Genomic DNA, 27083 nt, shown 5'->3' with positions numbered 1-27083 from the left:
TTTTCATTCTTAGGAATGTCTAAATTCAGTTAAACTAGCAATTCCGTATTATATTTATAAATCTTTATAACATTATACAAAAATTAGATTTTTCTTAAAAATTGAAATTTTGCCGGGAATGGGGCTTTAATCTAGATATTTTATATAGGCCTAAAGACATTTTATTAAAAGAAAGTTTTTTGAAAGTTGGAATTCTGTACATCTATAGAAACCAAAATAAAGTTCTAAAGAAACTCTATACAGTAGATGATTGTTTTGTTCAGGTTCTAAAATATTCTTTAGAGTTTCTATCAACTTTCTAAAGAACCATATGGTGTTTTAATAGAATTCTATTAAGACATCATTTGAATTCCTATAGATTTTCTACAGAAACTCTATAGGTCAGCTTAGAAAATTACATAGAATCAGCCTATAGAAACTCTATAGAATTCTGATTTATTTCTATAAGCATTCTATAACTTTATATATGTATTCTTTAGAATGTTTATATTTTTCTATAAAATAATCTCTATGGAAATACTAATAATTCTATAGAATTTTTAACAGAAATTCAAAATTCTGTAGACATTTTATAGAAACCTGTGTATTTTTCTATGAAAATTCTATCAACTTTCTATAGATTTTTTTCATAATGGTAATTTTCTATAAGTTTTTCTATATAATTCGTCTAACTTTCTATAGAATTGTATGTGAATTCTATAAAAGTCGATATAATTATTGAAAATTCTATATAAATTCTATATAAAAAAAAGTTCTATAGTAATTGTTGTAGTTCTATAGAAAATAAAAAATGTTTCTAAAGAAACTCTATAAAATTTAGTTTTTCTATAAATACTCTAAGTAAATTCTATAATTATTCTAATAATCTATTTTTCTTAGATTTTTTTTTTCCTACAAAATTTCTTTAGAGGTTCTAAGAACACTCTATAGAACTCTATCGGACTTCTTCAGGATTTCTATTTAAACTACATCAAAACACCTTTAGCGACCTTGTAGAAAATCTATTAAAACTCTATAAAGCTGGTTCAGAAAATCATATAGAATTAGCCTATAGAAATGCTGTAGAAATTTTATAGAATGGTTTCTTTAGAAATTCTATACATTATTTTCCTACGGGAGGCCTATATAACATTCCCGTCCCTTCACCATACGATCGATTGGAAACCGCTGCTGTAGGCATTCCCCTGTGCATGACATCTTCAGTTCATGAGCTTGACCTTTGATCCTTTCAACACTTCTCTCGTGGCTTAGAAATAATTCAAAGCATTCGTTGTAGTCATAATAATCGATTCTGCGATAACAAACCATGTGATAATTCATTAGTATAATTGGATTATAATTAGAATTTTATTGCATTAGGGTGTGAATAATTTTATAGTTATACCGGTAAATAACCATAAGATATTTTTGTAAATAAAAATAGTACTTCTAACAAATAACGGTAGCTTTAAGATTGTCTATAAATTTTAGCTAGATATAGATAACATAACTAGATAATCGAATTTATCAGTGCCACAAATATGATGGTAATAATAGTTTCAACAATTATTAAATATATGATCTATAACGATTATGTTTATATGACTTAATTGGACCATTATAGTAGACTAATATGTTTTAGTTAAAGTTCAGGGGAGGATCCAGAGGAAAATACGGGTAGTGGTCATGCGACGTGCAAAGCGCCGAGCAGGGGAGGGGTAGTGGTGTTTGAGTTTTTGTTTTATAATGCTTGAACATAGATACATGGTAGTGGAATTTTAATCGAGAGTTGCTCCCCTCTTTCTCCTTTCATTTCTTTTCTTTTCCATTGAGGGTGGGGCTGGCCCTGTGCCTCCCTTGGATCTGCCCCTGTAATTGAATTACCGTACTCGCGCGAATAAGCGCCCGGGCGCTTAAAATATTTTTTTTTGCACTTTTTAAGGGGCGCTTATTCAAACGGGGCGCCTATTTAAACGGGGCGCTTATGAAAACAGAGAGTGGAAATTGAGGGGGCGCTTACATGGAAATATAATGCCGTTTTACGAAATCAAAAAGTTCAAAATTCTTAAAATTATTTCCCCTGAACCCTAACCAGGCCTCAGGTGGATATGGTAGACTTGTCTTACCTCAGCCTCAACCAACCATGGTGGCTGAGGTGGATGGTAATATTAAGTACCGGTATCCAATGCTGTTTTCGGGCATCTATAAAGTCTAAAATTCTTTAAATCTACTCATCTGCGCCTCAAATATAGATTTATTTTTTTCCAATTCAACAGTGAATTATCGTCACTAGGTGAGGCTCAAATGTTATGGTAGATTTTATAATTGCAATATTCAAATACTACTTTCGGGCATCTATAAGTCTCAAATTCTTAAAATTGTTGTTTTTAGTAAGTATTCAAGTGCCATTTTTCGGGCACCTATTTAGGCCTAATTAATTTCTTTGTTTTACTCAATATGTCAATAAAAAGATATAAAAAATTATAATTTAAGTTCCATTTACGGGCAACCAGAGGTACAAAATATTGAAAATTTCTCACGTCACCACCAACCATGGTAGCGCTCACGTGATGTGGGCTCGACGAAATGCAGTGCTGTTGATAATAATTTAAAGACGTAATAGTTTAAAGCTGGTAACCTCGATTATACTATGTTCTACATTAGCTGGCGATAGTAGTTACAAAGCTGTGGGGCAATTTTCGTTACATTAGCTGTTGAGCGTTCTTAGCTGTGAGGCAATTTTCGTTACTACATTAGCTGTTGAGCGTTCTACATTAGCTGGGGATGATTTTCTTTTTACTACATAAACTGTTGGTGTTTCTACATTAGCGGAGAGTTTTTCTACATAAGCTGTGGAGTGTGCTACATTAACGGTTGTTACTACATTAGCTGTTGTTATAGCATCCATATTATAGTCATCACAAGACTATTGCCATGTTATTGTACGTGTTACTTTTAGGCCTACTTGAAGCTCAATCAAATCATACTGAAGTGCTTTCTGACTTTTTTTTCATAGAAAATCTATGCTATTATAGTTTGATAAGGCACTTGCCTTGTAATAGGTAAATATATTTGCGGTCTGTCTTATTTCTACAATCAACCTCGGAGTCGAATACAAAGTGGCTGTGATAAATCGTTTCAATTTGTATTTACTCAGCAGAGTGCACGAGGCATTTGTTACCATCGATTACGTTCCATTTTATAGGATGGAGAACATTTACTACACTCATAATGCTAATATTATAAAACAATAAAACGATCATGATCAAACTAACTCAAAAAGTAAAGCAGCAAGTCATTATTTTAAACACGATGTAACATTATGCATTATAACTGTTATGTGTTAATGTGAGCTCCTGATCTTATAAATTCTTAAGGCCAACTCAGACAGCGTCTACCGATACCGAGAGTAGATTTTAGGTTTTGGATTGACAATGAAGTTAAAACTTTTATCGTAGCTACGACTGGACGTATCTCATAATTTTGTAGGACGGTTATGTAGATGTATTTGCACTATGGTTCGAAATGCGCTTTACCAAAGTCTGTCTGTCTTTTTTTTGGTCAGGAGACTCAAGGCCCCAGAAGGGTTTGGTCACCCAAAATAATACTTAGGGTCAAAATGGCTCCATTGCATGTTAAATCTTGTATGTCAAATATGACCCTCCATGAATCAAATGGTTTCATCAACAATCTGATAGCATTACCAAAATAATTCAGTTTGTATTAATTCATTGTTTTACGTTTTTTTGTTTTTGTTTTTGTTTTTTTTTGCATCATTTATTCATAAGGCCTACTCATATTATGGTTAGTAATGCTTTGTATATTGTTGTTATAAAAGTTCTGGTCGTTGCACTCCCATGCTTTGTTCTTAAGTTAATATTTCATTTTATTTCCGTAAAACCTTCCCAGGGCAGTAGTGAGCATAATAAATTTGTAGTACAGTCGATGCAGACTTGTTAATCACAACAAGCCTCATATTTTGTTTGGAAGTTTTATGCCGGACACACTGTCATGGTATCACAATAGTCTTGATAGCAATCGGATACATGTTCAAATGCTGCCAGATATTGATATAGAAACTTTCTGTACATTATGCATTAGCGGAAATAATACAGAAAATATTGTAGATTTCGATCCACGTTTATTTTAAACCTATTAAAACGAGATCATAACAAATTTAATGTGAATATATGGCATATATTCACATGATACATAATTCTTTAAAATAGTATTAATTATTTTATCTTAAACAACATGTCACATGCATGTATGTGTTCCATGCCAATTACAAAATCAAACAACATAATTAACATATTCCAGAACATAATTATAATTTAATATAACAATTTCGTCTGTCAGAAATTTTGAGGATAAAGGCGATATATTCGTTATAATGAATTAGGCTTAAATTCGTGTTCCAAAATTCATCAACGTGGTATTTGGTTTTATAAACGTACAATAATTATAGTAATACTACATTATAAGAATTCAAAACACAGCTTATATATATAGATTAATTAGTTATATAGAGCATGCCGCATAAACATTTCACTCATAACTTTCTGGGCTTGGTCGCTATTTTTAACATAGGAAACTTTATACTGACCATTAAGTTACTGAGTTTAATACTTTTCAGTGTCTCATGCACATTGTGAATAATAAAAAATAGTGATTAACCTCAATAATTACGATTTATATAATTAAAATCAAGGCTATGAATATTCATCAAGTACACAATTTGCAAATAATGGCCTATGGAGATCGTGTATACCGAATTTATAGTGACCTGGGGCACTAATGTTCATAGACAGACCTCCATGGGTAATATTCACTAGGTTGTCCAAACAGGTGTTTGGTTATAATGCTGGTTAATAAACAGAATGCTCAAGTGCTCTATGGGACAATATGGTATACAAAAAATAAGGCCTATCCTTCTGATTACGTATTCAGTAAGGGACGGAAACATTCACAGAAAGGATCACTTTAATCCATTAACAAAAAAATGTCAAAAATTTGAATACTAAAAATCTAAATCTAAAATTTACCATTATCTATAGTTGAGCTGCGTGTTAATCTTCCTAATTTGGTATTTCTATATTATTTTTCTATTATATTGCAAACTTAGCCTTATTGTGTAATCGATCTACAAAATGTGTATATACAACAATCTATATTTAATACTTTATTAATATACCTAAAAAATTGATTAAAATCTAGCAACTTAAAAAAAAAACAAACAAAGCATGCATGGAATTTTATCACTGGTAATAGTAGGTAACTTTTCACCAAATGAAATTTCTATCAATGATTAAAAATTCATTTATCAGCTCAAAATACTTTGAAGGAACTTTATGAACTAATTAAATTTACAAATTGATTCTGACAACCTTTTACACTTTACACTTTTAGATAATAATAGAAAATTATCAAATGGATGTCATGATCATTTTTATCATAAAAGTTTATACAATTGTTTATTAATGAAATTTCTGAACATTACTAACATTATCATACTGTCACATCTCTGTGAGCAGGGGGAAGATGTAATGATAAGCAAGAGGCAAGGGGAATTTATGAAGGGGAAGGGGTGGTTCAAAATAGTCAAAAAGTTCCATTTCTTAGTGGAAAAAAAAAATTTGGCACAAACTTTTTTTTGTAATCAATGGATTTCAAACCCAAGACTACAACAAATAACCACTACTAACTACAACCTCCCAACTTTCCACCACCCCCACTATTCTTATAATAATCTGCGAACCTTATCCGATGTTTGCATTTCAACCATTTCACTCCACTGTAAGAAAAGAATACACATGCAATCAATTTTCAGCCAAGGTCTGTCCCAATGTCATTAAAACATTTTCTAGTTTAAAATAGCTGGTAGAAAATATATATTACAACATACCCTTGCATTTGTCTTCAAAAATTATCAAATTGATACTAAACCTAATCACATGTAAGCAGTTACAATTATGCTAAAGAAGCAGCAAGGTGCATTTACACATTATTCTTTGAATGGCTAGTTCATTTAATATTTAAAGATAAATATTATATATTTCTGAGCATTACTATCAATAGTATGATACTGTACTATATGATACTTCATGAACATTCCTGATTATGACATAATTAATGTTGAAATATTAAATCCCAACACAATAGCATGTATTTAAATACTTGTAGTATGTATTATACTTTCTTATATTATATCATACTCTAAAAATTTAAGTTCGCTTTAAAATGAGAAAACAAGCTATCACCTTCAAATGAAACACAGACTGAAATTATTAAATTTTTAATCATTCATTTTTTGTCTGTTAATTAATAAGAAAAAATATTTTCTTATTCTAATTTCAATTGAAAGCTGACAACATTCTCAATTACACAAAGTAAGAATTTCAAATTTACAATTATATTTGTCAATTATGATTAGCTCAAAATAATATTGTTAAAGGTTTGCAAGTTAATCTATAGTTTAAGTTTGCAGTAAACCATGTACATAGTTCTGCAAAGGATGGATGTGTTGAGAGTGTTACAAACATGTCAAATACATTGCTCTATTCGTATCAGTATACTGAAGATGAAAACATTGAGAAAAGAGGAACATAAGACAATCAACACATCAGATCCCTCGGAACTTGAGACCAGTTTAAGACCTGAAAATCTGAGGAGGTCTCTTTCAGTCTCCACTTACAGGGTTAGCCCTGTGTTAAGATTGTTATTTGTTAGTTGTCTCTAATTAGAGGGTCCCAGAATTACAGGGTGCCTTATGTGGTGTACTGCAATACAATAACTCAACATTGACATGGTATATTCAAGGATCTTTGTATTATAGTAATGGCAGTGAGAAAGAGATTGTAATTAGTAAGTATCTGAATTGATAGCAAATATTAAAAAGTTATATTGAAGCAAGTGCTAAAACATGTATCTAAATACATTTATAAAAGCAAAACCTAAATTCTTACGCAGAATAGACATTTTATAATTTGTAAAACTCATTCAAACCTAACTTAAAGATATAACACAGAAACTTTGCTGGGGGAGGGGGTGGATTTAAAGAATGGTGCACCCACAGCAACACTGCTGGGGGTAGTCGGGGGCGTACACCTTGTGTTCAAATCCATACACATGGAAGTGACTCATCTTGCCTTTCCACTGATAATTGGCCTCTGCCACCGGTATCACACGCACTTGCTGCCGCTAGATATCAGAAAAATACAGAAAGGAATATTTTAGAAAAAATATTTACTATCCACCAAGCCCGACTAAATAACAACATTAAAAAGAAATTATGGGAGACTATTATTTTAGTGGTAACACCTTTCAGTTTGGCTATATTGATCTTTTATTCAACTGCCAACCAAACATCTCTCAATCAAATCTGTTTGGCTTAAAAGTCCATTGGTGACATGTGTATCAGCCACATGGCAGATGAATCATTCCAACACCACAGACTAAAAACAAACTCTGTAATTTTCGGTATATTTTGGAGTAAATGACATACCATACACTGTACTCTAGTATAAGCCTGTCTTATATAGTCCAGTAACCAGGACACATTATGGGGGTCCACTTATGGAAGCCAGGTGTCCAGGGGGAACTTGGCCCAATTGTGGAGTAAAAGGAAAGAGCTCCAGTGGAGTGGAAGCACCCTAGCATGTAAATAGCGAATTTCATAATCATTTTCATAATATCTGATGTAATGAGGTTTGGTTTATCAGGGAAGAGGGGGGGGGGGGAGAGTGTGGGAGTTTATTTGACTCCTATACAACAAACCAACACTAATTACTGAGTACATGTCATAAAATATATCCCTCTCCCTTATATTGATTACATAACCACTTCTATAATGATAAATAAGCCACCCCTCATGAGAGCATCTCGACAAAGCAAAGTTTATAACCCTTCATTCTAGAACATACCATTTTAAGAATTCTGGCCATTTGGTGACTGGACAAGCTACGATTCACAAGCTGCTGAGATGCCTGGTTAATGTTGTTGTCAGGAAACTGATTCAAAGGCCAAACCTACAAATAATATGCAAATCATATACATATATTATTAAGATAAAATAGAAATCATATAAATTACATAACATTTTTTTTTTCACATTATAAAGGAAGGTGATGAAGGTAAAAATTATGATTATGATGATTACAAATGTGATGAAAATGATGATTTTGAAGAGTAAAATAATGATTCTAATGATAAAGATCATGATGATTTTTTGATTTTGATTGGTTAGGATTAATGATTATGGTAATGGTGATTATGACAACGATATTGAGGATGTTTATAATGCTGATTACACATGATACTTAAAAAATGTTGAATATGAACATGATATATCTTCTTAAAAATATATTTAAAGGTAATAATGATAATGTTGAACACAATGTTAGATATTAACTTTGTTAATATTTAATTTGTCTTTTGGTGCTTTTGCTTTCGGCTTCATCAAGAAGTAAGGCTAGGCCTAATCTAGTCCTTCACCTTGTTTATCATTGTTTATCGTCTACTCGCTTGATATGTGACGAGGTCAAGGGCCAATCTCGTCGTAGAGGTCACAGTCCGCTTTACCGCCAGCAGCGCGATGTTAAATGGGCCTAGAGTTTGCATCGCGACAGGTCAAGAAAGTACTATTTTTGAGGGGAATAGTACTTTTTGAGGGGAATAGTATGTTCTATTGCCCCGCTTCTTAACCAATCAGATGCCTAGAATCTATGTATGAGGTATATAATATCAACTAATCTTGTTCTGGTCCTGAAACTGGTCTGTCACTGAAGGTAATAATAATGATGTTTCTGATGACAGTGCTGGATGTTAACATGATATATCAATTATTTTTTAGCTGGGCCTTACACTGATCTGTTCCTTGTTACCGGTGGTAATAATGATGATGATGCTGAAGACATTATTAAATATTATTATGATATATTAAATATTCCTTGGATGTGCCTTACCCTGATCTGCTCTTCCTTCAATGCAATTTCACCAGTAACATGCTTAATGAGCTCATCAGGTAGAGCTGTCCTTTCCACAACATGATCATCAACATGATTGGTCCTAAAGCAGAATAAACATTCATGCTATCTCATCATTCAAGTGCTTAAAAACAACTAAGCACAATAAAACAAAAATATTTTGTTTTCACGAATAAGTACAAACTACTTTATGCCTCTTCATGAAGTGATATATTATCTTTACACATCTAATGATCACAGCCTAAACACTTATTTATATCCTACACCACTCTTTGTTTAAATATGTACATTTTTTTGTTTGTTATTTGAGTGTTAATATTGTTTGAACATTTGCATGGCAAAGTATTTGTGTGTTATTACTGTATTTATTTATTTTTTTACTTAATAGTGCCTTTCTTTGCAGACACAAAACATTTCTTTCCCAAATCATTGGGTCCACATGTTTCTGCTACAATCAACACAGGAGCAGCAAACCCCACCAGGTACCCACTTATACTCCTGGGAAGAGAGAAGCAATGCAGATAAAGTGCGTTGCTCAATGATACCAGCAACCTTGAGGTTGGGAAACCCTACTGTTTCCGCTGCGCCAAACTGCTTCTTTTATAGGATGGGAAGTTGAAGTTTAAATGCTGTGAGACACCAGCATTTCTTCTCATGACACAAAAAAAAAAAAAACAACTCCACTCTCATAAACACTTTCCATTCTAAATCCATTGCAAGTGTACTTGCTTTGGATGTAAAATAAAGGTAAGATAGGTTTACATACCATGTGACTGTTAACTGAATGAAGCACTTCAAGTTAGCCATACCATCACAGGTCTTACAGCGAATCTGTCCGTGTCCGTGGCAGGTGGAGCACCTAGAAAGAGAAGGCGGTTATGTATTGTGAAGCTTAATTCGCACTATCAAATTTTATGTGACAAATTTGTGTGATGTCATATTGATGTCACTGAAACTAAAATTTGCTAGTGTGAACAGAGCTTATGTTGTTGACGACCAATCAGTTATAGTCAAATATAAAGCTCTGTTCAGATTATCAAATTGCCATTGGCTAAAAACTGTTGTATGCCCAAAAATAGTCACGATAAGCTTATACTGTACATGGTCATGATGTGATGTCAGCATGACCATATTTAGACATGTCACATGTTTTTGTCAAATAAAATCTGAAAGTGTTGATAATAATAACAGTAATAATAAATAATAATAATTGTCTGATTTCATTATGATGTTAATGAAATGTGTTATTACAATTTTAAAGTACATTTATTTATTTATTATTTAAAGTTTTTTCATCATATTTTGAGCAGGCGACCCTTACAGAGCATGTCTGATGATCAGAGTTTTGATTTTAATTTGATTTATTTTGCATTCAGTGTAACACATTACGATAAAATAAAGAGAAAATACATACAGATATAAGAGAAAAAATTCATTGAATGCCTGGATAACCCATTAAGTCTTGTGTTAGTACACCAGACTTATTTCCAATGGGGTCCAGAAGCCAGGGCAATTATTGCACAGAGGTGAATATTTACAGATAGTTAGAGATCGGGCAACATTCAGAAAATATAGAGGACGCCCACATTACTTACCGCTTGCGTCCTAATCCAGAACAATGGTGACATGGTTCATGGTGATGACCACCTCCATGGTGACCATGGTGATGACCTCCATGGTGACCTCCATGGTGACTTCCATGGTGACCTCCGTGGTGACCTCCATGGTGTCCGCCGTGATGATCGGCAACAAGAGTCCTCCCAGTTCCACCACAGAAGCTGCACCGAAGCTGAAGAAGTAGATATGTGTTAACAAGATCTTGTAATCTCGAAAGCACCGATGAGGGCAGTATAATAGAGCAGTAGAGTACATTGGCCCTAACGGCCGTCATACAAAAAATATTAATCTATCAGTCAAGTGATGCCAGTGGCCGCACATAAAAAAAAATTCATTAATTAATAACTTAGCAGGTACTCCTTGAGCTCCTCATCGGAGCTAAAAATAACAACAAAATAAGAGTATAATGTATATTAAAGAGTGATATGTAAATCAAATAAAAAAACACTAACAATTATGCGAGAAAATAATCAATACAATTCTGAATTCTTACTTAAAACTAAATAATTGTAAAACAAGTTCATCAAAGTTTATCAAAAATAAATATTAACGTATTTCATTTTATATTTAAAATAATATTAACATCAAATGTGTGTTATTTTAGAATTACCTACACTGCATCAATGTTTACAAACTAAAAATTACAATAAATGAATTATGACCTCGTCATTTTCATTTCCACTAATGTTCCTATCCCCAAGCGGGCACTAACTTGATATAGTGCCTGGTAGTTTGTGTCTCTCATGTGCAAAAATATACATTGCGATGAAAATTAACCAATGTTGCTCTACAGCAGGGGTGGGCATAAAAATTGGTCAAAGGACCAAGAGAATTTTTGATTTAACACCAAGGGCCGCACCCAAACTTTGATGTTTCCAGTGAGCTTCCAAAAACCTCCAAGAACTGCTTTTACACCACTTTCTTATCAGTTTTAAGTTACTTTTCACACATGATCGGTGTCGGGCCGTAAAAACAAGGTGTTTTTCTAGTCAATGTTACTTGGCAGGCCGCACACATAGGGTTTTAATTCATTCTCGAGCGCTGCAAAAAATTGCTGTCGGGCTGCATACGTCCCACAGGCCGCACATTGCCCACCTGTGCTCTACGCGTTTGTGAACTCGAATGAAGCTAACATTTAAGATAGGTGTTGGCCTAGTAGATCTGTGATTGGCTGTCATGTTGTACTTAGAACAAGACATCCTAGCTAAGATAAATGTTTTGTGTACAAGTACGCATGCAAAGAATGCTACTTATATGATATTACGTGTACGTACTCGTCCACGACCAAAGCACGTGTGACATCTCCTTCTTCCATTACCGTGGCAGTCATGACAAGGCTTTAAAGAACAAAAATAATAATTAGCATAGATAAACGTAGATAAAGTGTCTTGCCCAAGGACAAAAGCAACTTGCACAGCAAAGGCTTGAACCCTCGACCACGAGGCTGAGAGTCCAAGTCACAGCCACAGCGCCAACCACTGGTATTTGGGAAGGCTGAAGAGTGCGACTACATGAGTGGGTGAGATTACCTTGACTGATGCTGTATGTGGTACTTCGATCTTCATTACATTTTTCTTGAACAGGAAGGGTGGGGCAGCTGGGATATCCCATGGGCTAGGAGCTGGCCCATTTGCTGGACTATCAATTGGTTGGCCTAAAAAAATTGATGTTAATAATTAGAATATTTAGAATCTACTGTATTAATGCAAATTGATGAAATAACTAACGAAAAATGCTTTAGTAGGGTGTCATGATAATTTTTATTGATCCTGATTTATTTCATATAGACATTTGTGGTGTCGTGAAAGAATGATTTGTTTTTGTACCCCTGGTCAAATTGTCCAAAAAGAGGTTTGAAAGTTTTTGATAAGTATAATTCATGAGTTGAGTTACATTAAGAGGATTTTAAGGCAAATTTCAGTTTAGAGGCGATATTTACAAAAATGTTTTCAGGCAGATGAATTTCAAAATGCTCATACAGCAGCTCTTCTCAACCTATGAACCTAATTCAAAGACAAAGCTTATAATGTGATTTAAATGAAAATGAGGCTAAGACAATTGGTTGTAGCGCCTAAGCAAAAACATACTACTAAGACTAAATGAAATAATATACTTGTTTAATTTTAACACTATTTTGTTTTCTGAATGAAATTGAAAATATTCAATTTTTGGAACAATTTCTTTGTTTTGATTTACCTTGCTCTGCTCACGATGTTTAAAAGATAGGTTTATGCTCAGAGGGAATGTGTCGTGAGTCAATGCCAGTTGTGCCTAAGCATGGCACTGCTAAAGTAGCATCTAATCCAACATGTATTCATAGATTACTGATATTGTAGATTGATTATATAAAAAAAAACCCACCACTCCCCACCTAAAAATTTTGTTGAGATGTGATGCTAAACAAGTAAAAGTTCCCTTTTTAAAAATAGAATAAAACATTGTTTTTCATTTTTGGTACCACAAAACTGTTTTTGTGACAACACTTTATTATATTTATAATATCAATTCTTAACCAGTAGCAACAAAACCTAACAATGGCCATTTTATGACAGCAACAATTTTGCAGTCTTTGTAACTTGATCAGTTACCAACCTTGGAGTCCATGAACTGAAGGCCATTAGAATACCTGTAGCCAAGACAACAACTTATAAAAGCATAAAAAATGGAATAAGTGACATGTGAAAAACATTTTCTGAATACATTTGATATTGTGAATTGGGGTATTCATTATTGTTTTCTTAGCAAGGCGTGCTAGGAGTGGACTTTATAAATCGTTGGATATTTCTATCATGTTATTAATTATTTGCTACTGGATTAATCTAAAAAGAAAACAAAATCATTTCTTACCTCTAAATGGTTCGTAAGTCCAATTTGTTGACCTGTTTTCTGTAAATGTTTCCAGAGTATACTTAAAAAAAAACAAACCAAAATCCATAAAACACCAGTGTAATTGAATTTATGTTTCATTGCAATTTAGATATGACATCTCCAGAATACAGAGTATATATAGAAATCCTTTTCCACCTCCACTGCTGCTAAGTTCACACTGTCAAGGTTTTATAAAAATACTTGTGATTTTTCTACATTTAAAATTTTTGATAGGACATAATCATATTCATTCCTATATGGATGTGATATTACATCACCATGGCAACATCTGCATGTCATAAACAAAGTAAAGATAATATGGGCTGCTGGAACCACATAATTTAACTATAAATGCTATACATGTCTAAAATTTAAAAACTGTTATTTAAAATATTAAAAAAGATTGACAAGTTAGGTCACTACAACAAAATCAACAAACAAGAGGATCATTCTCCCTGATTATAAAAACTTGCATTCAAACTTATAATTAATTAGTTGTCACTGGTTTCGTTTTTTAAGCAGAAAAATATTGATTTTTTTATAGCGAATAATGCTTAAAGAAACAATGATCACTATTGAGATAATAATCAATAGATTGGACATAAGAAATTGAAACTACTACTTGAAAATCTACATATCTTTTTCATATCTAGAATTATATATAGTGTACTTTCAAAATAATCTAAAGGAAATCTAGAGGAAACAATAACCATACTGTACTCTACTGATTACAATAGATACACTTTTTTTTTTATTTATAAGAACACATTTTACAAGAACACTGAGGCTGAAATTGCTTAAAAATTAAGACCAATTTAAGAAAAAACTGAGGTAAAATTTTTTTTTTTTTTAAATAGAAAAACCAACTTTATCGGTACCTTAAGGCCAACTCCCAGTGTCGTACGACGCAGCCCGACGCGAATTATCATCGGGGACAGTCTTGAGCCGTCGTGAGAAATATTAAACTTTTTTTAATATTCTACGATGAGACTGCTCCCGACGCACACCATCGCGTCTGCGTTTAACTCACAGACCTGACGCGCCAACAAATCGCATCGATCTGCGTTGGCCTATACTTGTTGTAGGTGTGACTATGTAATACTTTCTATACTACTACCAGTAAAGTAATACATTATTGTACAATAATCATTTTCTATTTTTGAAAAGTGTGTACATATAAGAACAAAATAAGAGCATTTTGAGCCTGAAATCGACAAATAAGTAACAACACTGAGCCTGGGCAAAATTTTACTGGTTCTTATAAAAAAAAAAGTGTAAATTGATTGACGAGTACATTTACTTCTTGTTTTTTTTTTTTCTGTTTGTTTTCTTTCTGCCTTAGAGATCCCTCGATAATTTTACACACTTTTGATTTCTTTAGAGGGCTTTTGGTTGTATTTTTTTATCTTAAAATGTTGTAAAACAATAATTAAAAGTTTTCTGCTGATCACAAGGCATAGGATAATATATAAATCTTAGTACTGTCTGATAAACAACTGTTACAATACGAATTGTATACTAGCAGTAATGATAGCTACAGCAATGCCATCATAATAACGTAAATGTTCCTTTGACAAACATTATCTAGGTTGTGCAATGTTATTTTATAAAGGGCAATGGATCCATAAAAATTGTATTTGACAAAAAGCTGTCCATATATAGTCATGTTGTGACATCACATCATGACTATATTTAGGCATGTCACATGTTTTTGGCAAATAAAATTGTATAGGTTCTGGACAGGCCTATAGGGGTATTCAATCAGGGTTGTAGCAGTAGAACATTAAGGTTGCATGGGTGATAACACTGGTACACTAACAATAAGAGTAGAGTTTAAGTAGAGGTAGGTGGAGGGGTTATTAATTAGCTTCTACAAAACTTGGTGGCCCATCTCCATTAACTCTAAAAAAACACTACCTCTTTTTTGACCTCTGAGCGATCATTCGATGGCAAATTCATGTGAAGCAGTAGTTACATCTTCCTAGATATTTATTTTTGTCTCAAACCATTAAAAAAACATGCATAATTCACTTAAATTCTTTAGAAACATAACCGATCTTTTACACTTGACCCAATTATCTGGAAGAAGAAGTCATAAGTTTATGTTATCTAGACTATCAGAGACATTTGAAATATGTCTCAACATTTTGGATTGCTTTTGTAGCAAAACCATAGTTCTTTTCCCTTTGTAACTCTATCACAACTCATTGGATACTTAGTGGAAACCAAGAAGTTGATATCAGTGCCAAAGACATAGAAGCTATTAATACACATCTACTTTAAAAACAAAAGGTAATTAATTAAACATGGATGACAAAACAGTTTTGAGTGAGGAAACTATGGCTATTAAAAAAAGTGTAAGTTGGACTATGCTTGTATTACGATGCTCAAAAGCAAATAGAGGAAGGAGAAATGTTACATCAGAAAAAAGTACAGACTAATTAAATCAAAAACTTTTGATGCACGTCTGATGAATTGTATACTGTGTCAAATGAAACCATGTTTTTCTTATGGTGTATTGTGCCTTTAAAATATTTTGCTCATTCAGACTCAGAATAGCTAATTAACAATCATAAATTACCATCAAAATCAGAATATCAATTACTGAAAAACACTCTATAACTGATGATAGTGAATACCTTGTCCAAGGACACATGCAAAACTAGAGCAGCTCTCTATAGCGTGCATACTTCCGCCCTCTGCCAGAATATTGAATAACACATGCCGGGCATTATGGGTGAGACAGTCAATTACATTATTTTTGTTTATGCTTGAGGGGCAAGCTTCAAGGAAATTTTGCGAACTTCTGTAACTTGGGACTTTTCTTTTCACCCTAAAATATAATCATCTCTTTCTCAGACCCATATCTACCACTAAATTTTATGAAGATCCACTCATTAGTCTTAGCATAATCCTGGTAGCAGGCAAAGAGTGGTGAATACATAACCTCCTCCGGAAAGGTAAAAAAATGTGATTCTAACACCTAAATCTCAAGGATTAGATCTCAAACAACATTTGCTATGCCAACTGCTCTCACAAAATATGAGCTCAAGACCTGAATACAAGAAAACAACAATGATCTTACATGGAATGCGCTGGTGTGAGTGATGTCGGTGAAGACAAGTTCTTGTGCAGCATTTTTGCCATAGCAACAGTTCTCCGACACAAACTGTAACAGAGCTTCTCTTGCCTGTTCTTCTGTAATATTTGGCATTCTGAAAAAAAGTGAAGTTAGATATTGCAAAATGTAGATGAGCTTGCCAATTTTGACTTTTGGTTTTGAGATTTTCTTGAGCTTTTAATATTTTTAGCCCTTGATTTGTGTTATTAATTTGTTTATGTGTTGTCAGTGATTTTCAGCATTATTATAGTCGAAGTTTAATGAACTTTATGATATCATACATCGCCATTGTGATTTAAAATTACATACATTTCATTAATAATCCACTATCCAAATGAAGCATTGTGGTAAAATTATAAATAAATTATCATAAAATCTAACCTATCAAAATAAATCAAAAGGGAGTAAATGCGGAAGTAGAAAAAACTAGACGATGAACAGCGCCATAAAGTAGTACACAAGTTAAAAAATCATCCATACATTTTCACTTAATGGGCTTACATCGATATTATTCGAGTTATGCAATAATTACTACAAAACACATTAATATTATAAGATTACATTGGTCCTAGTTTTATTATTAGGTGATAGTCCGATACGATCAGCTTATCGGCAGGCCACGATAGCGATAAGCATACGGGATGAATGCGCTAAGTGCACCTTCAATGTGCGGCCCTCCAAGGCCAGGTTTAGCCTAGGCCTAGTTATTTTTAGTTGAGTTTCAAAAAAGGCTCATTACAGTTGCCTATTCAGTCATAATGTGACTATCTTATCAGGTGTTATTATTTTTATAAAATGTTATAATTTAACAAATTGAAATTGTTTGTTGGCCTTCAGAAATCAGTGTCAATATATCACACAAATATATTTAATAATTATACAAGATACAGTTACAAATTTATTGGTCAACATGCACAACTTGGGCCACATGAAATTCGTTTTTCAGGCGCTTTGACAGAGAATAAAAATACAATTTTAAAAATCACAAAAGATATGCAAATAAGTACATATTAAAAAGAAACATCATTCATTCATTAAAAAAAAACACATTTATTATCATCTTCAAAAATAAACAAATTACAATACAGTATTGTAAAACCAATTTAATGATTTTTAAGGAGGGCATAGCCAAAAAAAAAAGCAATGCAATACAGAAGTTGGAGCATAAACTACTTAAAAGACTACTACAAAAATATTCAAGTTTTTCTTTGTTAATTAAAGACATAAAATACATATATAGATATAATAGCTGTAATCATTCACAAAATTATAAATTCCTTAAAGCAATTCGTATACCATCAATTAAATGTTTTAGCTGTAGTCGCAATTTTAGGAAGAGCTAAGCAAATCCGCTAATGATTAAACATATGATTTCTCTTCAATGTCGTCTGTATAAGCAGGAATTGGTATTAAACGGAACAGTAAATCACATCTGCAAAAAAAGATAAAATAACATTCTCAAATTTACAACAACCATTTAACTTTGGAGGGGGAAGGGGCTGTTTGCAGAAAAGAATAGGAAAATAATGGATGCCCTTACTGTACTGGCTACTTCATTGGCTAAGTAATGAAGAACAGATACTACAGATATATTGTTTATTGTGCATTTATGAGCCTGCTGTGTAAAACTATATAAATATGGTTTTGAAAGTTTGAATGCAGTGCTTCTGTTTTGAGCTTTGGCTTATACTTGGCATTATGATACAATACTGAGGTACAAATCCAGAGGTGGCGGAACCCTGGACTTACTATAATTGAAAGCTGCAGATGGCTTGTTCACATCCCAGCATTCTGTTTGTTTGCCATTTCTTGTCCTGTTCATTATCAAAGATGCCCTACAAAGATGCCCTACAAAATTATACTAGAAATTAAAAAAAACGTTTATACAGTGCACTTCTGGACTAAAAAAAACGTACCCTTAATAAGGGTATCCCCTGAATAACCCCTATTAAGAACACTAACCAAAAATGTGGAATTGTTCACTTACTTGAAGCTTTAGCAATGTTTTCATACGATGACATACGTTCCTTATTACAGTAGATTGAGAACTAATTTATAGCAATAATTTGCAATACCAATACAATTTATTTATATGAAATTGGCAGATATGTAATTAAAACAACGATAGTTTTATATGTTCCCAATATTATTTCATGATGCAATGTTAATGACCAATTCTTTTTTTTTCTTCATATTGAGCTTTTTATTGAAGGGATGTGGCACAAATAGAGCAGAGCCTCAGAGTCAAGGGTGCATTTTAGGGTCTGCATTAGAATCCCATATGAAAGTACACAGCAGAGAAAAATAAGTCCCCGTGGTTAAGGTTTACAGTTTACAATATTTTGTTTATATGAGGTAACACATGCAGTAGGCCTATAACGTTGTTCACTCTAATGATTAAGGGGAAAGAATTCTGGTTTATTGTTCAAAGGGTGCCAAAATATAAAGTTGAATGAATTTTTCTTATTTTGAGATTGTTGCATTTGTTGAGATAGAATGAAAAAAAAGTCTGTCAACAGGGGTAATTTAACCAGTTAGGACACTCAGAAAGTTTTCCTGTCCCTGTAATAGGGATTTCTCCTTTATAGGGGTTGGCTGTAGTTGGGGGGCAGACGCAGAATAGGTGCAGATGGTGTAATCACACCACCAAATTGTATTTGGGGGTGGGAGGAAATCTACAGAAATATGACAAATTTTGGTGAATTTTTATTAGTTATTTGATAGGAATCAAGCTACTGCAATATGACTTTATGTATGTTTTTAATGTCAAAATTAAACTAACTTATTTTCAAATCTGGTTTCCATTTTAAAATAAAAAAAAAAACACACCGTATTACATTAAAATACTATCCTCCCATCATGGCGAAATACAGGTTTTTCATAATCGATGTGATTGTGAATTATTAACAACAAAATGACGATTAAGAATAACTGTAAATTGTAAAAGGCAACCAATTTGTAACATTATGCTAGGATAAATTAAGAAAACACAACGTCACCAGGAACATCACAGTACAAGCTTATAATTCAAAGTAAAGTTCTAAATTTTTGAAACTTTGCCTGAAATCTGTAAACCATGAGGTTGCTTCCCCGATTAAGATGTCTTCCAAGCATCATAATGATAAATGTAATGAAAAGTTGACAAAAACATTACACAAATAGGTCAATGAAGGCAATGTGGTTGCTAAACGAACAGACATGTAAAAACATTTTTTTAAGTTTTTTATTCCCTGACGGCCACCCTTCTGGCGCCACCACTAGGCCTAGGCCAACACAGTATATTATTATTAATTACAACTCCCTCCCTGATGATGATAACTAGCAAAATTAACAAGCTAGGCCCTATAGCTTATAATATATTGTTAGTAGGCCTAGGCCCTAGTATGATTAGGCTAGGCAGCAGGCCTAGACCAAGCCTAGAGTACTCAATATACGACATCGCAATAATATACACACACGCCTGCAATCATATACAGTATACGCATGTGTATAGCTAGAGGCCTAGCCTTTCATGCAAAGCTCAGCAAAGCTTGGCAGGCCCTAGGCCTGAATACAACATTCATACCCTACATTAGGCCCCCTCTAATTCATTTTTTTCACTATCACCTCAAGATATCTCCCCTGTCACAACACTTATGAATAACTAAGTTACCAACTGTTACCAAAGAATTTCAATGAGTAATGGTTTTTACAAAGATGTAGAAAAACAAATTTTACTTACTTTTTAGTTGCGTTTAATTGATGAAATTAACCAACGCAGGTCTAAGACAGGCCCCAACTTCAATTAAATACCCGTTCTGAAATCCCACGTGAAAACCGTCAACAACATCTTGCTAGCTTCCTCCGGTACAGTTTTCATGAATTATTATGAATCTACATTATTGTTTTCTCTAATTGTGTTTTCATTGGCTGCTTTAAAATCGTCATTTTATGCTCGATAGATTTTTTTTGTTTATCACACGCGTGTTTACATATAGTTTGTTTACGACAAAGCGCTATTAAACGTTGGGAGCGCTTTAGTTAATTTGTATCAAGAGCCAAGTAACAACAATGACATACTTAAACTATTAATTATTCCTCTATTCCCTAACTTACGTTGAAATTGCTTGTCGTTGAGGGGGCTGGCTTGCAGTCGCATCATCGTACGTTGGCGGTGGCAACGGTTCAGACATTGTGCCGTAACCTGAAATCTGGTCCATCTTTTCCAACGGGGGCGCTGTCGGTCCTGAATCCTGACTCTGCAAATAAATGATAGTTCATTTAGTTCATTTGGATAGTATTAAAGAGATACTTGGACTCATCTCATCGTTGGCAGATTATACAAACTTATACGATACAACCCATTGCAACACAGTTAATCAAAAATTCAAACTCAGGATTTAGAAATGTTCAACAGGAAAAGGAAGATGAACATATGGTAACCAAATTATACCTCAATTCCAACAAAAAACTTACAGTAACACAAGAAGCTGGTTTCGGATATGATAAAAACTAGTGAACAAATTCCTTATGTACATATAATAAATGATCTAAATGATATCGAAAGTAAAAACTAATGAAGCAACAATAGATATTTGTTTATTATTGTGATGCTTTCAGTATTGTTGATAAAAAATTTATATGCAAATTCAAAAGCTATCAGCTAAAAAATCAACAGGAAATGATGAAATACCAAGTAAAATAATCAAACTAGCAATCAACTCCATTGTAGCACCTATCACTAACATTGTTAATTTATCACTTACCACAGGATTTTTTCCCCAAAAATGGAAAAGTGCTAGAATTTGCCCAATGTTAAAAGGTGGTGATAATACTGAGCCATGTAATTATCGACCAATTTCGATACTACCAATTTATTTAAAATTCTTGAACGCACAGTATTTGATCAATTATTCCATATCTCAATTCTTGCTCTCTGATTTATGAAAAACAATCTGGCTTTAGACCTCAATTTTCAACATCCTCTGCCCTCTTAAATGTAACAGAAGACTGGCTTGATGCAATAGACAAAGGAAAGTATGTTGGTCTTATCATGTTAGATTTGAAAAAGGCTTTTGATCATGATATCCTTATCAAAAAATTAAATAATTTTAGATAAGACATAAATAGACACGTAATAGCCTGGTTCAAAAGTTAGCTATCAGGACGTATCCACACCACCAATGTAAATGGAGTATCATCAAAGCAATGTCAAAGCATTTGTGGCATACCCCAGGGATCTATACTGGGGCCACTTCTATTCTTGTTATATGTATGCAGATGACACTGCACTCTATTATACCTCAAAAGATGTAAATGAAGTTATTAACAGAATCAATAACAGACTAAGTTTGAATGTAGATAAGACAGAATTAATGTTTATTGGTACACATCAAAAATTATCTTGGTTATCAAACTTTGACTTAAATATTCATATCAATGGTACCCGTCTTCAAATAGTTACTCATTGTAAACATTTAGGTGTAATAGTTGATGAAACTCTATCATGGAATAAACATGTAGATCATATTAGGACCAAAGTTCTTCCAGGCTTGTTCTACCTAAAGAAATCAAGCTACTTGCTCCCAATCCCTATGCAATCAGTGTTGTACAATGCTATAGTAGCCCCTTACTTTGATTACTGCAATGTTGTGTGGGGTAGATGTAACAAAACATTAAGAAGTAAATTACAAGTATTACAGAACAGAGCAGCTAAAATAATAACAAATAAACGAAAATATGATTCTAGTACATAGGCACTGGAAGAACTTAAATGGTCCAACCTTGAAGATAGACTTACTTTCAATGAAAAAATAATGATGTACAAAATAATGAATGACTTGACTCCCAATTATTTAAGAATTAAATTTTCACAAAGGCAATCAGCATATAATACTAGATCTACAAATAACCTGTACATAGATAAACCTAATACAGAGTATTAAAAAAAAAAATTGGCATATCGTGGTGCTGACTTGTGGAACAATATTGTTGAGACCACAAAATATAGTACCACTCTTAAAATTTTTAAAAAGTTAATTTCAACATATTTTTTTAAGTGTACAGTTTTTTTGGTAGTATCTTTGTTTCTTCCTTATCCACTATTTGTATTTGTAAGTAGTTCTTGTTTGATTTCATGATCTGATACCATATGGGCAATTCCATAAATTCGGACGTACATTTCAGACACTTTGTGAATCTATAATTTCATAATGAAGCTTGCAATTTATTTTTTTTAAAGTTTGCATTACATCTACTGGTTAGTACTATCAAGCCTACAATTTTTATTTTTTAACTCGTATGCGTTACGGAGATACGGGTCAAAATGACCCCGTGACAGACGTAATCAGAGAAAGTGACTTTTCCTACGTCACTTTTTTTTAAAACTCTGTGATGTGTGGGACATTTTTAAAAATATATTTCCCTGTTGTTTTCCACTAATGTGTGGGCTTTCTAGCAGAATAAAAATTTAATTTAATTTTTTTCATTTTCTCTATGAAAACACCATAAAATTACTGTGACGGAGGTACTGTTTTATTGTGATGGACGTACTTGTCTGAATTGTGACGGACGTACACATCTAAAAATACAAAAAAATCTACAATCTAAATTATTTTATTGATTAATTAATATACTGGTATGCTTATATGATATAAAAGTAACAAAATATACTGGATTTTAAACTTTTTTTTTTAATAATGAATGTAAAAAAAAAAAAAATGTACGTCTGTCACATGGTTTTGCTAATTAGTGTAATTAATGGTAGGCTTCCAATTTGCTGTATACACTTGGTATATCTAGTATGCTTTATAACAGAGTTTTGGTAATTTCTTTGTACCTGGTTAGAAAAGGAAATAAACAAATGTTATTTTTCTTGTGACGGACGTACATCCATATTTTCATTATTTTTAAATATTTTTATTAAAAATATGGCGTTAATTACAAAAAGTCAAAAAATTTCACCAAGTTACATAATACATACTAATTCATTATTTTAATGAAAAGTGAATCAGATTCTGATATTTTGCAAGGGAAAAAATTGGAAATTAAAATTATAACTACATTTTCTTTAGTATTTCAAAATATTAATTAATTGTATTGAATTCCAATTATTGTCCATGTGGTAAGTGAATTCTTAATTTTTTTTTTTATTTCACAAAAATATAACTCATTAGCTTCATAATGATGTATCACACATACACATTTGATGTATTTGAATTATTTACCATTTGGTTTACTAATTTACGGAATTGCCCATATGTTAAAGGCACATACAGTATACAGCCTCGTGGAAGAACACCTCCTTGGTGAACGAGCTTCCGTTGTAAAAGAAAGATCTTACTATTATATGCTAATCTTGAATATACAGTACATCAATATAGGATTAAAAAAAAAAAACATAGTTGTAATCTCAGATTTTATAAAAGGATAGCAGACAGTAATGTAATCACTTACAGGAGCACTTGTATTTTTATATTATGTTATTCAGTTCCACAGTATTAACCATCCATATACACATAATAAATCTCAGGCATATCCTGTTTAGTTTAGTATTTAGCTCTCTTTAGTTTAAATACCATCCATATTATTAATGACATATTTAAAAATTCTTATTAGTATTACAATTAATATGTAATACATAATATAATATGGCATTGATCTTTTTCAACCTATGAGAATTGAAAAAAATTATTATTATTATTATTATTTTTAATTAACTGAATATTAGTTTATTACCATTTTTACAACTATATATTTTGATGACCATAAGGTGAACAAAAACAAAATCTTGTGTTGACCATGTTTTGGGAAAATCCGAAAAATGGGTAGGTAGGTAGGTAGTTTTTCTTCTTTTTTTTTTAAAACAAATAATGTGTTTATGCATCAAAAGTAGAAAAAACACAAAAACACAACAAAGACCATTTAAAAATCTATACTGAAGAGTAAAAAGGTCGCATAACACTGTCCTATCGCCTACCCCCAGCAAGATAGGCCTAATGCAGCCTTTTTAGCTCATTAAAAAAAAAATTTTTCATTGTAGTCGAAAAAAACCCAAAAAAACTAAAATACCAAACCTCAATTTCGTACATTTTGGGTCGGTCGGGTGTGACCAACACAAGAACTTTTTTTTTATTTGGCCTAACAGCTCGAGGAAATTATAATGACTACATAAATTATATATATATAATTGTTTTTTGACACTGATGACTTACAATGATGAAGAAGAAGATGACAACGATAATAATAATGAAAATGATAACAATAACTGCCATAATAATGAAAATAATAATGACAATATAACAATATAATAGTAGTTGATTCAAAAAATTTCCATACCTTAGCATTTGGGTTCTCTGCAACATCCTCATCTGGAATATCCCCTTTGTAGGTAGGTTCATCAACGTCCCCCTCTCCCAGCGGTTGAGCTCCACCACTTGGCTGTGGAGCAAAATTTACACCTGGCTGATAACCGCTTTGTTGCGGAGGGTAACCGCCTTGTTGCGGAGGGTAACCACCTTGTTGTGGAGGGTAACCACCTTGTTGTGGTGGGTAACCTCCTTGTTGGGGAGGATAACCCCCCTGTTGGGGTGGGTAGCCACCCTGTTGAGGAGGGTAACCACCCTGTTGAGGAGGGTAACCACCCTGTTGTGGTGGGTATCCACCTTGTTGCTGGTAACCAGGCTGCTGTTGACCTGGATAAGCTCCTGCTTGGGGATTACCTTGTTGAGGTGTATACATTCTGTAAAACATTAAAAAAGCATTAAATATTATAGTTAGCCTTATAGTTAGTGCTGAAATTTGTCATTTCTTATATTGTTCTATAGCAGACTAATGTAGCTACACCTTTTATTCATCACGTAAAAAGTAAAACACAACATGTATAATACTTTACAATAACAAATATTCACTCAAAATGTAAATAAACCATGTTTTTATTACATATTAAAACCATTGGTCTACAATATGTATAAACTATTCTTGAACATGATTACAGATCCTGTATATTATCTCTTATAAACAAGAATTTAATATTACAATTAAATACATCAAATACACAAATAGATGTTATGTTACCATACAAACACAGAATAAGCTTGTTTGATTATTAAGCCCTTCTCAACGTACCTTGATTTAGTACTACCCCACAAGCTTTTCTGTACTTTACTAATGAGAGAAATAATAGCTTGTATAATCCGATTCAAATTCACCATGGAGCCCTTGATTCCTCGTTGGTTTAAGGCATCTGCAGGTCTAATTTTGAAACCCTACAGTCCCTCAGAATGGTTTAGGCCTAGTTAAAGTTACTTGTCACAAGTGCATATCATCAACGTTTTACTGCCTTATGTTATACTTTTATTTGTATCGGCATACTTCTCTAGGGTCTAGTTAGGATATCTCGCTGATGTGGCATACACATTTCACAACAACTTATAAATAAATCATGTTCCCAACTAGAATGGCGGTGGTACAAGGCCTACTGACAACTGGTGCTAATATAGACTAAAAAATATAGACTATTAGTATTTACTATTTCAAAAAACAAACTAACCAGGTTTAAAATCGAAGGATGCAGGCTATAATAATGACGCCCTATATGAAAAAAAAATTGATAATAAATATATTGTGTCGACATTCCTGTGTCATAAAGAATGGTGAAGACGGATATTGTAAGCATGGTTCAAAGGGGATGGGCAGATGTACCAGGTACGGAGCTAATAATACTATTACATCCTGCATCCGTTCTGCGCCCGTGTCGTCTTGCACCCTGCTCCTGTTGCGGTACGATTACAAATTATTTGGGTTGCGCAACTTTACACATTGCATAGGATATAGGCTGGCCTAGGCCTAGCCTTATAGTATACGATCATAATGCTAAAATTTCAGCATCTGTGCCACGTACATACCCCGAATATATAAAAACTTATATTATTGTTTGAATCTCTAATGACGCTAAAAACCTTTCTTTTCTAGGCCTACACGCCATCTTACCTATTTGATGTTTCACCACCACTAGCTCCAACAATCGGTGTTTTCTCGTCGGCCGTCAATGACATATGAATAAATGAAGGGCAACAACCACGTTTATGTCAAAGTTCAGGAAACTGCGAAGCCAAAAGTTTTGAAGTGCGTTTATTGTGTACACGGCACAGCCAAAAATGGCATAAATTCCGGTTGTTTTTTAGGGTTCCCAGTACAGCTGCAAGAAATTTGTGAAAAGGCCCATTAGAGTGTACATTCATATACGCCTCTTTTTATCACATGATTTACCGTATATATACATGAAATGAACTTTGTATTCTTATAAGCCGGTCAAGCGGCACTGCTGATACGGGAATCCCTCTCTCCGCATGACGCAATGACCTGAAATAAATTTATTGTATTTAATCACATGGTTTCTGTAAATTTGTGTTTGAGAGAGTCTGAGATAGCACCGGCTCCTCTCAAGTGGGTAAAATAAAGTACTGTATTGGATTTGTCTTACAGGTGCTGATAATTGGGTCATCCATAGGATACACTTGTGTCTCAATCATTGC

At 33.1% G+C, this 27083-nt stretch overlaps 1 protein-coding gene across 1 annotated transcript; it reads right to left on the bottom strand.

Moving 5' to 3' along the window:
• Nucleotides 1-4103: 4103 nt before the first annotated feature.
• Nucleotides 4104-26828, bottom strand: LOC117115064 (protein SSUH2 homolog). Its single transcript, XM_033258718.1, has 12 exons — nt 26539-26828; nt 24886-25288; nt 20665-20807; nt 16534-16663; nt 13428-13488; nt 12110-12234; nt 11855-11917; nt 10559-10752; nt 9730-9822; nt 8943-9045; nt 7902-8006; nt 4104-7179 (listed from the first exon to the last, which is right to left on the bottom strand). Exons 1-12 carry the CDS (start codon nt 26601-26603, stop codon nt 7033-7035), a joined length of 1632 nt encoding a protein of 543 aa, XP_033114609.1. The 5' UTR covers nt 26604-26828; the 3' UTR covers nt 4104-7032.
• Between the last annotated feature and the right edge of the window lie 255 nt (nt 26829-27083).

This window comes from Anneissia japonica, unplaced genomic scaffold (genome assembly GCF_011630105.1).
Source record: "Anneissia japonica isolate Jap-2015-1 unplaced genomic scaffold, ASM1163010v1 scaffold24_len2511860_cov200, whole genome shotgun sequence".
In the NCBI taxonomy this organism is placed as follows: Eukaryota; Metazoa; Echinodermata; class Crinoidea; order Comatulida; family Comatulidae; genus Anneissia; species Anneissia japonica.
Note: the sequence above shows the minus strand (reverse complement) of the source record. Positions and strands in the feature narration are given on the sequence as shown.

Excerpts from the sequence above, each read along its gene's own strand:
- LOC117115064 (XM_033258718.1), bottom strand. The coding sequence starts at position 26,603 with ATGTCATTGACGGCCGACGAGAAAACACCGATTGTTGGAGCTAGTGGT. Across the intron at positions 9,823-10,558 it reads TCTGGATTAGGACGCAAGCG|GTGCTCCACCTGCCACGGAC; the intron begins GTAAGTAATGTG and ends TTCTCTTTCTAG. Across the intron at positions 7,180-7,901 it reads TGGCCAGAATTCTTAAAATG|CGGCAGCAAGTGCGTGTGAT; the intron begins GTATGTTCTAGA and ends TCTGATATCTAG.